The following is a 13,553-nucleotide window of genomic DNA, read 5'->3' as shown; positions in this document are numbered from 1 at the left end:
TTCCCTACCACAGGCAGATAATTTTATAGTGCTCCTTTGTTTTGTTTTCAAGTAGTTAAAGCTCTTCTGCAGTAAGAACAGTCTGTGCACATACTGCTGCTGTTCACCACCGTTCCAAGGGTTAGTATAGTGATAAAGCATCACTGGAGGAAATGAGCCATTCCACTGTCTTCCCTCCATGCCCTCTCTCTCACATCTGGACAGGGTCACATTTGAACCATTCACGCTGTGGATTTTATTGTTATGTGCCATGCAAATATCACAGCTGTACTGCCAGAGAGTCGTAATTTATTCCTTAAAGTCTTAAGGTAGTTTGAATGAAATCAGAGCTAAGCAAATTCAATATATAACATCAGCTAGCCTCCTCTTTAAAACCACAATATTCATTACAGTGTGTTCAGCTGAGACAGTATGTAAGAGAGAGTTCTTAACCTTAACAAAACCTTACCAAATCAATGTTTTCTCTCGTACTTAGGCTGAAGATCCTGAATAGTTGCAGCTCCTAGTAGGCTGAGTGTTAATGATCCTCTTTACAGACTACATTTATCACTCACGTTATGCCTTGCAGTATGCTGTAAATACACTACTGACAGTAGCTTGGCCTCCCATTTAAAGCACTGCCAACCTCTGAAGGACTAAAAAAATAAAATGGCACAGTAGCTTTGTGACTAGAAGATTCTTGTTCTCTGGTGATGTGCTCTGCCAACGTTCAGGCTTGCATCTGAGCTCCATCCTTCTGTGCAGATTTCACTAGTCACACCTTCAGCACAAATGCTGCTTGTAATATCTCTCAGGCACTGCTGCACTGCAGAACTTGCTTTCATTTCCAGACCTACACTGTTTTTCTTAATGATTAATACTTTTCTATAGTCATAGCTGCTGTTCACAATATCTGACCTTGGTGGTTTTTGCAAAGTTGCTGTTAACACCTTCAGGCTAAATTTTAAGAAATGAAGTAAATGAAAAATTTGTGAGGTAACAAAAATATCCTCAATATTCTACAGTTCTTAAATGCCCTGAAACTTTTGACCCACAGTCACTGTACAGCTGAATACTGTAGTGCTTTGAATATAATTCTGCACCCACCTACCCTCATAAATATTGTCTATTTCTTCCAAGGCTGTGGAAGATGAGGCAGAAACCCATTTGTACAATAATTTTCATACAGATTTTAAATTTTCAGGTAGAGAGATTGAAAAATACAACCATATATTAGGTTGCCTCTTGCATTTTAAATTGGTCCTTGGTGGTGTTTAAATTAACAGTCTGAGTCACAAAATTATTAAAACCACCCCTCTTTTTATTTCCTTTCTTTTAAAGATTTTACTCTTAAATTCAGACTTGCCACTCCCTCTCGAGTGTCCTAAAACCCCTAAATTATGAGTTTGTCAAATTGTCATCCTCAAAATATCATGTGAATCAGGAACATGGTGCTGTCAGGTCTCCCCCCAAAACCCGTCAGGGAAAGTTCCCTCTGGACATCTCTGTTTGGGCCTCTGCATTTCCTGCCATCACAGAAGCCCTTCAGCAGAACGCTGCTCTTTGTAGTAATAGTTGGTCTTCATTTTCCAAAGTCTTATACTTGTTTCGTTTGTACACACTGGAGTTAAAACAGGTCTTGTTTGCATTTTCTTCCCCTTAGCATAGCCATTGATTGTTGTCCTAACCTGCCAGGTTTGGTTGTTACAGATGCTGTATAAGAGAATAAATACTATCTCATCCTCCCAGTAGCCTGTGGTGCAGGTAAGGCATTGCCTGGTTTGGCTAGTTTCAGTTTTCATTTGGGCTTGCCTCCCTCCTCCCCTGAGCTTTCAGGGAATACCAGGTCCATGTAGAAAGTCTCACTGGCTAGTTTTCTTGAGCCCCAGAGGTTATTCATGGTCCCATTTTTAAACCACCCAGCTGTGGCTTTGAGGAGCAGCTGAAATCCCTGGCCACAACTTTCACCCCTGTGGTATCTGGGTAGGGAGTACCTCCAGCTGAATCACACTGAGAAGAGGGCAGTGGCATCAAGGCTGATGTTTGGGCTCGGGAACCTAGAGCTACCTCAGGAACGCACAGGGAATGTGTTAGGGCAGGAAGTGGAGCCTGACAGTCTAGCATGCTGTCGTCCTCCACCCATGCAGGTGGTACTCAAGTCGGTATCAACACTTCTCATGACCCCAGGAGATTGTTTTGGAATAAATGCATGAAGCAATAAGTGCTTGCTAAAATGCCAGCACCAGCCTTTGCTAGTGTGGTACCTGCTTTGATTCCAAGGAGTATTAACTCAAGGTGAGGTTAAAGATCCACCAACTAACTTAAGTGGAAGCATATCCTCTCAACATTGAGGGGCCGACTGGTCTAGTGCAAAGCTGCCCTGCTGGGCTCAAGGACTGGGTGCTAATGCACAAAGCAGCTTTATCTGCTTCCCAAGCACTGGCTGTTTGCTCAGCCAGCCCCAGGAGTTGTATCTTACTGGAGGGCATTAACCTAGCTCTGTCTAGTCTGTCAGGGATTGGTAGGTCAGGTGCACACAGGCCTGGCCTGAAGTAAAAGTGATTCTCTCACCTGTCAAGAGTCAAGCAGAAGGATTCCTGCATCGTACGTAATCCATGCTGTGGAACGCCAGCCAAAGCTATTGGCCTTAACACAGTTTGTAGGAAGTAGTTTGGGATGAAAGGATCCTTAAAGGAAGTTGTTAGGTTTTCTTCCCCAATTTGATTTTTTAATTTCCTTCTTGCATGCTTTTGCCAGCCCATAATAGTGAGCAGGAATAAATTTCTTTTGAAGGATACACCTACAAATGTAGAGGTTAAGGTCAGATTTGCAGAAAATCACATCAAGCTCCTATTAATGAGCTGGCAAGTGATTTGGAGAAAATTTTCTTTTCTGAATCAAGAAACATCCTTTAATTTCTTCCAACAGCCGAATCCTCTAATTTCACTTGTCAGGGAAGCTACATCAAATCGCCCACGAGCACACACACTTAAAGGACGTTCTGTCCCCTTTTACAGAGGCAATATTTTTAGTGTCCTACTAGCACAGAGTAAATGCCACGGTGATGCTGCTCAGTGACTCTTCTGCCTTGCCCCTATATAATGATAATGCCTGTGTGATTTTTGTCTTCCATGAGATCTTTGTAACGTAATCTTCCAATTATGACAATGCACTGAAGTCCCAAAACCCAGAGCCGTGTTCTTTACCAGAGATGAAAATGCTGTGTTGTATTCTTTACATCACAGAGTCATTTCTAAGATTGCAAGCCCTTTTCCCCTGGAACTTAATGGTGCTGCACTACATTATGTTGTTTTTGCATCTTCTGAATAATATTGGGATGATGAAAAAACCTGTCAGAGCACTTGTGACACATACTATAACCTACAGAAGTGAGAGCACATAACTTGGACACGTTTTCTCTATCATAAGCATGCACTGGAGTTCTTGTCAATTGGGTAACACTGCCAGATTTTCCATACTTGAAACCTAATGCAATTATTGGCTAAATAGAACTGGTAGAGATGTTAGTTCTTGCTCTGACAAACCAGAAACAAAACAGTTGTTGGAGTTGCACAGGAACGTACCAGGAACTGCTCTTGAAAGAGGAGCAACTTTCAAAGCACTGACCTCTTGTAAAGATGCGAGGGTGTGTCCCTTGATTATTAATTAGACACTGTCTGCTAAAATGTAAAGTGCTATGTGGATGCAAATCTTCTCTTTTATTTCCCCCTTCCCTTAAGCTCTCTTCTCTAATCATTCCAGTCTGAATTGTACTTCAATTTTCATATCCTCTTGACCCTATTGCTGGTTAGAGTGACTGCCAGGACTGTGTGGGCTTGTTCCAGCCTACAGGTTCGGGTGATTTAACCTCTCCATTAAATGTTTCAAACTAATTCACTCCCTGTAAAATTGAAGGTAGAAAAAAATTTAAGTCTTTCATACAGTCTTATTATTCTCTTCTTCTCAACTGTAGCACTTGTCAGATGCATTATACATGAATAAACACATTTTTAGACAGCTCTTCAGATCAAAAAGCTCACACAGCTTCCCAATGCGAACAGGATTAATCTTGAATAATTACTATATCAATTTATGATGACACACAGATCTCATTAACCAAATTTAGGAATGGTAGCTTTCCTAAAAGGAGAGCTCTGAAAGAACACAAACTCAGTTTGTATTAAAAAGTTTCCGTTCAGTTGTTTTCACTGCTCTCTAGCCTAGTCCACCCCTTTGTGATCCCCAGGCAGAGCAGTGCGCCCCAGCGAGTGGAGATGGGGGGAGTACATGTCTTTTCTTCATTCACTAAGGAATCCGTGGCATGGCAAGACGAAGCAATGCATATTCAAGTCCTTTAAGCCCTTAAATGCCTCTTGATGTCTAAAGGACAAGAGGGCTCTTAGAGAATCTGAGAATTGTGAATGCTGAAATCTAGATTTATATCTGTTTGGTGATTGTGACAGAAAGGGTGTTGCTTAGCTGGTAATCCAGCGGGGGTACAGAGGACAACCTACGATGTAGAGAATTCAGAAGCATCTGGTCTGTTGAAGATGATGATGTCTCTGCTCCTAGAACAGAAGAGCATGTCCTTCTGAGTGCTGGTTTTCTGCTGCCCAGAGTCCATGTTTTCTTGCTGGTCACCATGGCAAGTGAAGCTTCCCAAATCTTTCTATTTTAGACAGGCTCTCGCTGTCTGCAACTGCAGTTTCATTTTTGCCTTCCATTTTACCTTCTGCTAATTGTACCTTTCCAATCTTCTCTTAATATCTGCTTAATCAAACAAGTCCAGCCTGCAAGTCAAATCTGGCCTGCCCGATGATATATACAGGAAAAAGTAGAGGAGACTCCTCTCCCACTTGTTAGGATCCATAAAGACGGATGCTTTGTGGTTTTTCTTCTAAGCTATTTGTAGGTATATTTATTTGGGAGGGATCTATAATAATAACCAGAACAACAGGTATGAAAGGGGAAAAAATGCAATTGGCAGGACCTACTAAAACCCACTGGATGCTCTCAGTTACATGGAATACCAGCTGTTAGGCTGTTTTCTCACTCCTCATACCTGAGAAACTCCCAGCAGTGCAGTAAGTAAAGTAATATTATTTTTTGCGCTTCCCCTCTGGATATTAGCTATTGCAAACAAGAGTTTTCTTCCCTGCCAAGTGGCTTGAAAGCCCCTTTTTTGTAACCCTACTTAGCCAAGCAGTCTGCTTTGCAAGAGGCGGTCTGATAAATCATCACCAAGTTTGGTGTTGACGTGCTGCGCTCAGCTGACCATCCTGAGGCAAAATGAAGGGTGCTCTGCCTTTAATTGAAGGCTTGACAAGAACCGTAGGCGGCTTTGCAGCTTGTATGGCAACAGCTGTGTGCAGGCTTCTTAGTTTTTTGACTGTAAATCTAGAGCATGTGAATTCGAAAGCCTAAACAGATCTTGAAACCCTTGTAGTCGGAATAAATAAGAACAGACTTACTGTAAATGTAAATATATTTTCTATTGCAATATAAAACACCAAAAAACAAAAAGCCTGAATGAAATAGTAGTAAGTCTCTGGTCTCTCTGCAAATTTTTGCTTTGCAGACAAAGAGTTATTGTGAACTGACATTTAGCTAAGTTAGACATTTGTTCAGTTCCTTACACAGTAAGAATACAACATCTTTCTTTATAACATATGTGCCTCATAGTAGCTTTCTAATTATTTAACAGAAATTTATTCTTGAGCTTTTTTCTCTCACATCTACAAACATGGTAGAAGTGTGTACTGCTTTCGCCAGAAAAGATTAGCTGTCTGATTCGGAATAATTTTGGTAGCCCTGGCCATGCTGAAGAACATACCAATCTAATTTCGTGGGAGCTAGCGGACTGGGTGTGCAATTAAATTGGCTTCAACAGAGTTGGTTGATAATGACACATACCAGCATTAATTTTGCAGGTGATTATTAGATCTGTTTCTTAATTGTCACTCCAGGGAATTACTTGTCCAGGGTACTTTGTTCTGAACGTGCATGATAAGAACCCCTGGCTGCAGAGACTTTATTTCAGAACTAAAATTAAATCCTACATAGTGTATGGTGGATTAATGGTCATGGAAAGTGTTCTTCCCCAGTCAGTACCCAGCACATTGTCGCTGCACCGTAACTAGAGTGCTACAGTGACACTTTCAGACCTGATGCTTTCTTTTTTTAGAGATGTGACTTTAGAAAGGAAAAAGGGAAAAAAAAGGGGCGTTTGAGATAAAGCAGGCTTCACATAGTCCCAGCATAGCCTCTATTTTTAGCAGGGTGCTTTGCTCTCACTTGTGCGGGTTCTTTAACTGCTTAGACAACTGGTGTTGGAAGACTTGACTGGATGAGCCTGGGAGAGGGCTGGGAAGGAATGCAAATCAGGTCATCAAGCATTTTCATCTAATTTTAATAAGTGAAACAATAGATGAAGCTGCACTGCCCAGTGTTCCTTCCCCCAGCACAAAAGCTTTTCAGGAAGGGCAGTTGCCTTGTGGGACGCTGTGTCCTGCATGAAAGCACATGCCCTGTCTTTATGGCAGACAGTATCCTTATAATTCTTTGATCTGATTTGGCTGTGGCTTTTCAGAGTAAATCTGAATCATTCTATTCTTAGCTGTTAAGGTGACATTGTAGCATGCAGAAAGTTGTGGGGGGCCTATTAATACTCTGTATTTAGAATCAAAAGTCTGAACTGTGCACAGACAAGGAGACGAGTGTTAGTTTATCACTTAAAAGTCCTAGACTTCCGAAGCATTTGCTGTAAACGTGCTCAATGTGATATCCAGTAAACTTTAATGCTCAGGAGACATGCTAGTCAGCTTGACTAAAAGGGTAAAGCCTTAACAGCACTCCATCTATGGCCTGGAGAGATTACTTTATTCTGTACATGCATACCATTCTCAAGTAAACACAGCCGCTTTTGTCAGAGTGTGTGTGCATGCACGCTTATATTCTAATGAAGGCAACTCTGTACAGTGTGTGGAGAATGACTTCTGGCTTTGTGTAGGTGCCAGCTTCAGTTTGGTGCCTCAGTCCAGAATAGTGGATAGTGATTCCAAGAGTTGCTGCTCTAAAGGGATCAACTTTAACGGTTTTATCATGAACAAACGTGGTAGGCAACAATGGATTTTGGAAGATGAATGAATTTGCTGTTGCAGTTTTTAAAGGGTCTGAGCCATCTTGTAGAGTCATCTATGATTTTGTGCTGGCACTTTAAGCCTGCATAGTTGTCTCATGGAGATTTTCTTGAAGAATGTTTTCACTTTATCTATGTAATAGTAATTCTACAGGGATCTGGGAGAATTTTAATGAAGATAAAAAGTGCTTTGTTATGGGTGTTGCCCTCTTTTCCACTACCTGTCTCATTTTGCAGGTGGCCGCATCTGCTCTTTCTCCCCCTGCATCGAACAAGTCCAAAGAACCTGCCTAGCAATGGAAGAATATGGTTTTACAGAGATTAACACTTTGGAAATTCTGCTCCGAGTGTACAATGTAAGGACAATTAGTTTGCAAATCCCTGACCTTGGAAAAGCAGCTGAAGATAATTCTAGCACTGGCTTTGACAGCCGCAACCCATCAAACCAAGGTAGCCCGTGTGCTAATCTGCAGCAGTTCAAAAGCGGCGTGCCACTCAGGGAGATGGTCGGTCACACTGGATACCTGACCTTTGCCACCAAGAGCCTGTTTTAGTACGTGTTGAGTTTCTGCAGTTCGGAGTGGTTTGTATATTTGTGTCTGTATTCTGTTTTCATGGTTCTTTTTTGTAGGGCATCCAAATTTTTACTTGTCAGGGAATTCCATATATAGTCAGATTTGGTTGGAATATGCTTTGTTTAAATAGCACACAAGCATTAACCAGAGCAGCATCAAGGGAATGTTGAAACTCTGGAATGGTGCTCCACTTGCCGTCAGAAAGAAGAGAAATTAATAGCTAATGGCCATTCACTGGAATGTGCAGAATAAAGATCCCTCCCGATAAGAAAGCAAAACAAACAGCGCACTAATTGCAAATCAGTTGGATTTTTTCCCTCCTCTTTTCTGAATTACTTTCCCAGGTTTATGTTTTTATTTTTTCTAGCACCACTAGACACTTGTTTTTTTAACTTCTCTAGTGTCTGTGTTTCTCTTAGCAATGTGAAAGTGCCTACTTGCTTCATTTTAGATAGGAAAGTTGCGAGGTTGCCAGCACAACTGATCACAGAATTAGTGTTTCCTTGGAATAGTGTTCAGCTGCACAGAGGATTATTGGCAGTGCTCAGGAACACAATCTCTCACTCCATCCCAGGCTGGCATCTGCAAATCATTTAGATTACACAAAGGTCAAAGAAGGGTGCTAATTGTTGGATTTGGTTTAAAACAGTATATTGTGCTCATCAATTTATAGTAGAAATTTGGAACTGGATTCATACTGTAGTCTTCTAATAGATTATCCACTTTCATAGTGGATGAATCCACTGTGAAAAATCACTGAACAGCTGGTTAATATTATCTGAACGCCTCTTTGTAAGTGGTGTGGCTGAGGTTCTGTTTGTTCGGTGTTTTATGTGCATTATGGTGTACTATCTTCCTGCAGTTGAATGACAGATTGCTTTTGGCAGGATTTCTGTCTCCAAATCGCAACAACAATGCAAACTTAGTAAAATTCTCAACCAACTTTATTAATTAAGTTTTCAGACCATTTACTCTTTGGTCTTCCATACAAAGCTGGTGGGTGTCATGAACTATTTGAATGCTGGATTAAATTTTGTATTTACAGATTAAAATACTGTTGCAAATTTATAAAGGTCCTTCTTTGTTTTTCTTCTTTTTTAATGAAGTCACAAATATTTTTATTCCAGCCACTAGTACTGTCTCTGGAAGCATTTAGCCTTGCATTCAGTACCTGAATATATTGATTGCCATGTAAGAAAAATAACCATTCATAAACTGCTGCCTGAATGTTTGAACCTGATATCCCACCCCCATTCTTGACAAAAATAAACAAAGCTAAGCTTTTAACCTGTTATAACAGAATGCTAATCCATAATGGTTTAAAGAAAGCTCAACCGATCACGACAGCAAAGATAAACTGTTGAGCAGATTAAAAGCAGAAAGCAATTCTGTTGAACTAAATCAGTTATATAAGTTGGCCTACAGCTGTAGCATTTCTCCAGAAATGATGTGAAAGTTCTCTTTCTACTGCTGTTCACGTCCTCCAGAAAGGTATGCGGTAAACTGCTAGCACTGTTTATATGATTTGGTAGCTGTATTATAGTGACTTGTGTGCTTAAACCACCACCACAGAAGTAAGGCTAAGGTGCTAACATAAACCAGAAGAAAGGATGGGGAAATACAACATTAATGCTACAAGGTTGTTCTTAACTTCCTTCAAGGTGATTCTCATTCACTAACAAGTGGGATCCCCAATTTTCACCAGGGATAATTCCAGCCTTAGACTTGATTCTTTTTTTCCTGACAGACTTTATTTTAAAATAGTGTAACATTTAAACGGGATCAAAGAGGAACAAAGTCACGTTTCTGTCCTACAAATAGACGTGGAATGGAAACAACGATGTGTCTTCATGGAGCTTGAAACAAGGCTGATGCTTTTTTGCCTACAAAGCCCAATTCAAAACCCGTTGAAATAAACCATTGACTTTGCATGGTCCCATATTGATTTGATCCCTGCTGAGGAAGGGCAAGCATTGCGTAAGAGGAGAAGGATTTAATTTCTGTCTTTGCAATATTAAAAAGGCTTCTGTGTTTTTGTTGCCAATTACAGCCATGGCCAGCAGCGCCACACCGCTTCCTGCTGTTGCTTTGTTGTCAGGGTCACAAGGAGGGTCCCACACTGTCCATCGTGGACGGTACTGTGCTGCCAGAGCCCCCCACTGTTTAGTTCTGCTTACGATCACCCATGTTTTACATTCTGGCTACGTTCCCTGCCAAAATTGGTAAATCAGAAACATGGGTCTTTCCTGCCACACTGGGGGAATCGGCGCGGGACAAGCTTTCAAAGACTCCTTTCTCTTTTTAATACACTTTAGTCTTCAGTCTCGAAGGAAACATCTCTTCTTCCTGCCCTGACACAGCTTGGTCACACATTGGCAGGTTGTGCATTTTCATTGCTGCTGTGCACTTGGATCCTTCAGTTGTTGTGGACAAGCACCAGTACACAGCTCTGCCTGACAGCCGGGTTAGGCTCATCCCGTTGTGCTCCATGCCCTACAAGCTAGCATGGAGAGCAGTCTTAGGCACCTTGCAACCTACAAGGCAAACAGTAATGACTAAGATGAGGCTTGTGAAACACTTGAGAGGTCTGCGGCTGTTCACTGTTTACCTGTGCTTTAATTAAAGCATTACAGATCTGTATCTCACTGTGGTTGCTTCCTGCTTACCTGTTAGCACAACACTTTTCCTCTGAAGAAGATGTGATCATAAATTCTGCTTGAGAACCTTAAAGGGATAAAGTAGCAAAAATGCTAGGAACTCACTCTTCTGCTTAATTTCCTGCTCTGTCTTCTCCTTAGGTACTTTGGGATACGCGATGGTGAGGAGATGGTTCCTCCTGGGAAGCATTCCAGAGATGAGGATTCTGGTTCATGCTCACTCCCTCAAGAGTACATCTGTGCTCCATTAGTCCTGGTGAACGGGATGATTGCAGAAGTCATGGTGACCTAAGGGAGGGGGTCCCAGAGATGCAGCAGGCCTAGATGTACTTGTAAATACTAGCGCGCATCCCAGCAGAGTCGGTATCATTGAGGTGGGTGAGTGCACTGGGCAGCCCATGTGTTCATGCCTTACCAGGTTCCTTCTGGACAGAGACTGGAGAAAACTGCGCCCTCCTGGGCTGCAATGCAGTGGTGTTCGGTGCTGCCAGCTCACCTGATGCCAGTGGGGGCACAGCAGGCTCAGAAAAGGAGGGTTGAGAAGTGCCTGGGCTCTCAGAGGCTGTTGCCGGCCTCCGTCGCGGCTTCTGCTTGCGCAAATACAAGAGAGGCACCGTAAGAGCAAAGTGGGAGAGTCAGCATTGCATAACCATGATGTTACACCAAAGGTACGTGCAGCTGTGGCTAGTCAAAGGGAGGAATGGGGTTACTCTAGTACCAGAAAGTTCTGTCTGTGTCGCCATGAGGGAAAGCATTTACATGCTGCTGGCCTCTCGAGTGCTCCTGAGGAGCTATGTTGTTCAGATGCCAAAAGAGGGAAGCCAGATTGTGTTATTTCCTTTCTCCGTACGTGACGGCTTCTGAACTGGGATGAATCAGCATCAGTATCAACACAGGAAACAAATAAACCTTGAATTAAATAGTGAAATAAAAATAATCCTCACTGGTATCCAGCCCTTTACCTGCATATCTCACCCAGGAGCTCTGAGTCCTTTCGCAGGCTGTGCAGGATGTGCTGTTCTCCTCTGCCGCAGGCCAACAGCTTTGAACTCTGAGGTTAGCTGGCTGATATGCTGATAGAAATAAATGCAGAAGCCAGCTGGGAACACTGGCCTGTGGGGCATCTCACCGTCCCTGCGTGTTTCTACCTGGCTGCTGCGGTCGCCCACAGCTGGGCTCCCTTTGCCGTGGAGCAGTCCCTTCCCGTCATCGCCCCGCTTCTGCCCTCAAAGCCAAAGCTAACAGAGGTACTGCTAGTGTGAGCCAGCCCTTCCCGCGCTCAGATCGCACAGCCAGGTTTTTGGCAGAGGCATTTTCCTTTTCTCTTTACCGGCCCGCAAGGTGAGCAGAAGGGCTATTGTTTGCCACCCCACCAGGACACGCGGCCGCAGAGGCTGCGCAGGGAGGGCTGCTGCAGGGTGCTGAGGCCAGAAGCCTGGGCGCCCTGCGGGGAGCGGCGTGCTGCCGGTGCAACAGCACAGCACCACGCCGGCCGCTGAAGACCTCAGCCTGAAGTTATTTTGGTGGGGGCTGAGTGGGTTGATGCTAAATATCTTACTCCTTTATAGTTCTTATGAAGGCAATTGGCATGAATGGTTCCAGCGGAGCTGTGGAGAAGCGCTCCCCAGGGGTGTGGATAGCTGCAGGAAATGTCAGACCAGGACCGAGTGAATTCAGAGCAACTGCTCCCAGAGGTGCTGGCTGAGCTGTCGGAGCCACTGCGTAAGTAGAGGAAGGAGCTTTTTCCATCTTCTTCTGATAGCGCTGGTACTGATTCAGCAGAAGGCCCATGTGCGTGACTAGTTCGAGTCAGCGAGGAGAAACTGTTGCTTTAGCAACCTCCCTTTGTAGTAGGCACCGTGCAGGGAGGGGAAGTCCGCAGCGGGATTTTCCTCTCTCTCCTCTTGCTTGGGAGGGGGCTGTAGTCCCCTCTCCTTCCTCGAGTCAAAAGTACGTTAGCAGGAGTTACCCCTAACGCCGGTGTCTGGGACTCAGCGTGGCTGGTCACTGGGCATGTGGAATGAAAGCTTGTGATGCCAAAATATTCTGAGCCAGAAGAAGTTATTTTATTCCACTCGAGGGGTGAAGAAGACAATGAGATTGTAGGCTCTGTGGTACTTTTTACATTGGTCCCCCATGGCCTCAGAAATTGTCCATAAAGCTATCCTATTTCAGAATAATTTTAAAAAATCAAGAACCACCTATTCATAGGAATCAGGATTTGAGAGCCAAATCTGCTTGGAGGAGGAAGTGGAAGACGCAGTAACAAAGCAGAGAATGATTTCTAGAAGGCTCCTCCTCTCCTGGCCTTTTGCAATGAAGAGGCAATTCCCCAGAAGGTTCCAGCTGCTCCCCTTGGAAGCAGTGGATCAGAAATGCTCATTAGTGAGGATGTCGGTTCATGAGGCTGTTTTAACACGGCATGTAGGCTGGGACCTGCAGCGGGTGGAGTGGAAAGGAGGGAGGGGGAGGAAAAGAGGTTTTCAAGGTGTCTGCAGTCAGCTCAACCTGTTGGATTCCAAGTGTGTCCCGTCAGGCTGTTTTTACAAGAGTCGCAGTGTGGTCTAAATTGTCTTAGCAAAATACACAAGGTACTTATATATAATACAGAAAATAATCACCCGCTTCAATACATTACTGGGCAAGAGCATGGAACAAGAAAGAGATTTGATTGCCTGTGCTGAAAAATTGGGTTTAACTAAGAAACCAGCTGCAGTTTCTGCATGTTCTATTGCTGTGTTTTTGCATCCTCTGTCAGATGAGGTGGAAACATTTAAGAAAATGGATAATACTTGAGTGGAATATATACTCCACAAGCACACAAATCTTCCCAGACTTTCCAGACAGGAGACTGACTTTCAGTTTTTACCACCCAGTGCTCCCAGGAGGATCCTTCATTGTCTCAAAAATTGCCCTTTTTCAGTGGAGAGAGCAGGTTTTCACATGGTTACGGCTGATTACCAGCCTGTGGACACATGTCAGAGCAAGGATGGCAGCACTGGCCTCCTTAAGGTTTCTTATACAGGCTATAAATGGGACTGTACCCCCCCCTCAACAGGTTGCTGGCATTACATCCAGCCCCTATGCATTGCTAGCATTATAGCAACACCAAGAGGCCCAGGTGGGCTAAACACTGCATGTAGAGCGTGGCCCGAAGAGCTCACCAGCTGAGCAAGCTACGGGCAAAACGGAGGTGGCGTGACC

At 43.5% G+C, this 13,553-nt stretch overlaps 1 protein-coding gene across 1 annotated transcript in view; it reads left to right on the top strand.

Moving 5' to 3' along the window:
- Positions 1-7,929, top strand: part of TRMT61A (tRNA methyltransferase 61 homolog A (S. cerevisiae)) — a 19,721-nt gene extending 11,792 nt beyond the window's left edge. Inside the window, exon 3 of the mRNA XM_010288436.1 lies at positions 7,355-7,929. Coding sequence (XP_010286738.1) covers positions 7,355-7,671 — 317 coding nt within the window. The 3' untranslated portion in view covers positions 7,672-7,929. The remainder of the gene's footprint in view (positions 1-7,354) is intronic.
- The last annotated feature ends 5,624 nt before the right edge of the window (positions 7,930-13,553 follow it).

The sequence above is a fragment of the Phaethon lepturus genome, unplaced genomic scaffold (genome assembly GCF_000687285.1).
Source record: "Phaethon lepturus isolate BGI_N335 unplaced genomic scaffold, ASM68728v1 scaffold57175, whole genome shotgun sequence".
Classification (NCBI taxonomy): domain Eukaryota; kingdom Metazoa; phylum Chordata; class Aves; order Phaethontiformes; family Phaethontidae; genus Phaethon; species Phaethon lepturus.
This window is presented reverse-complemented; position numbering and strand designations above follow the sequence as displayed.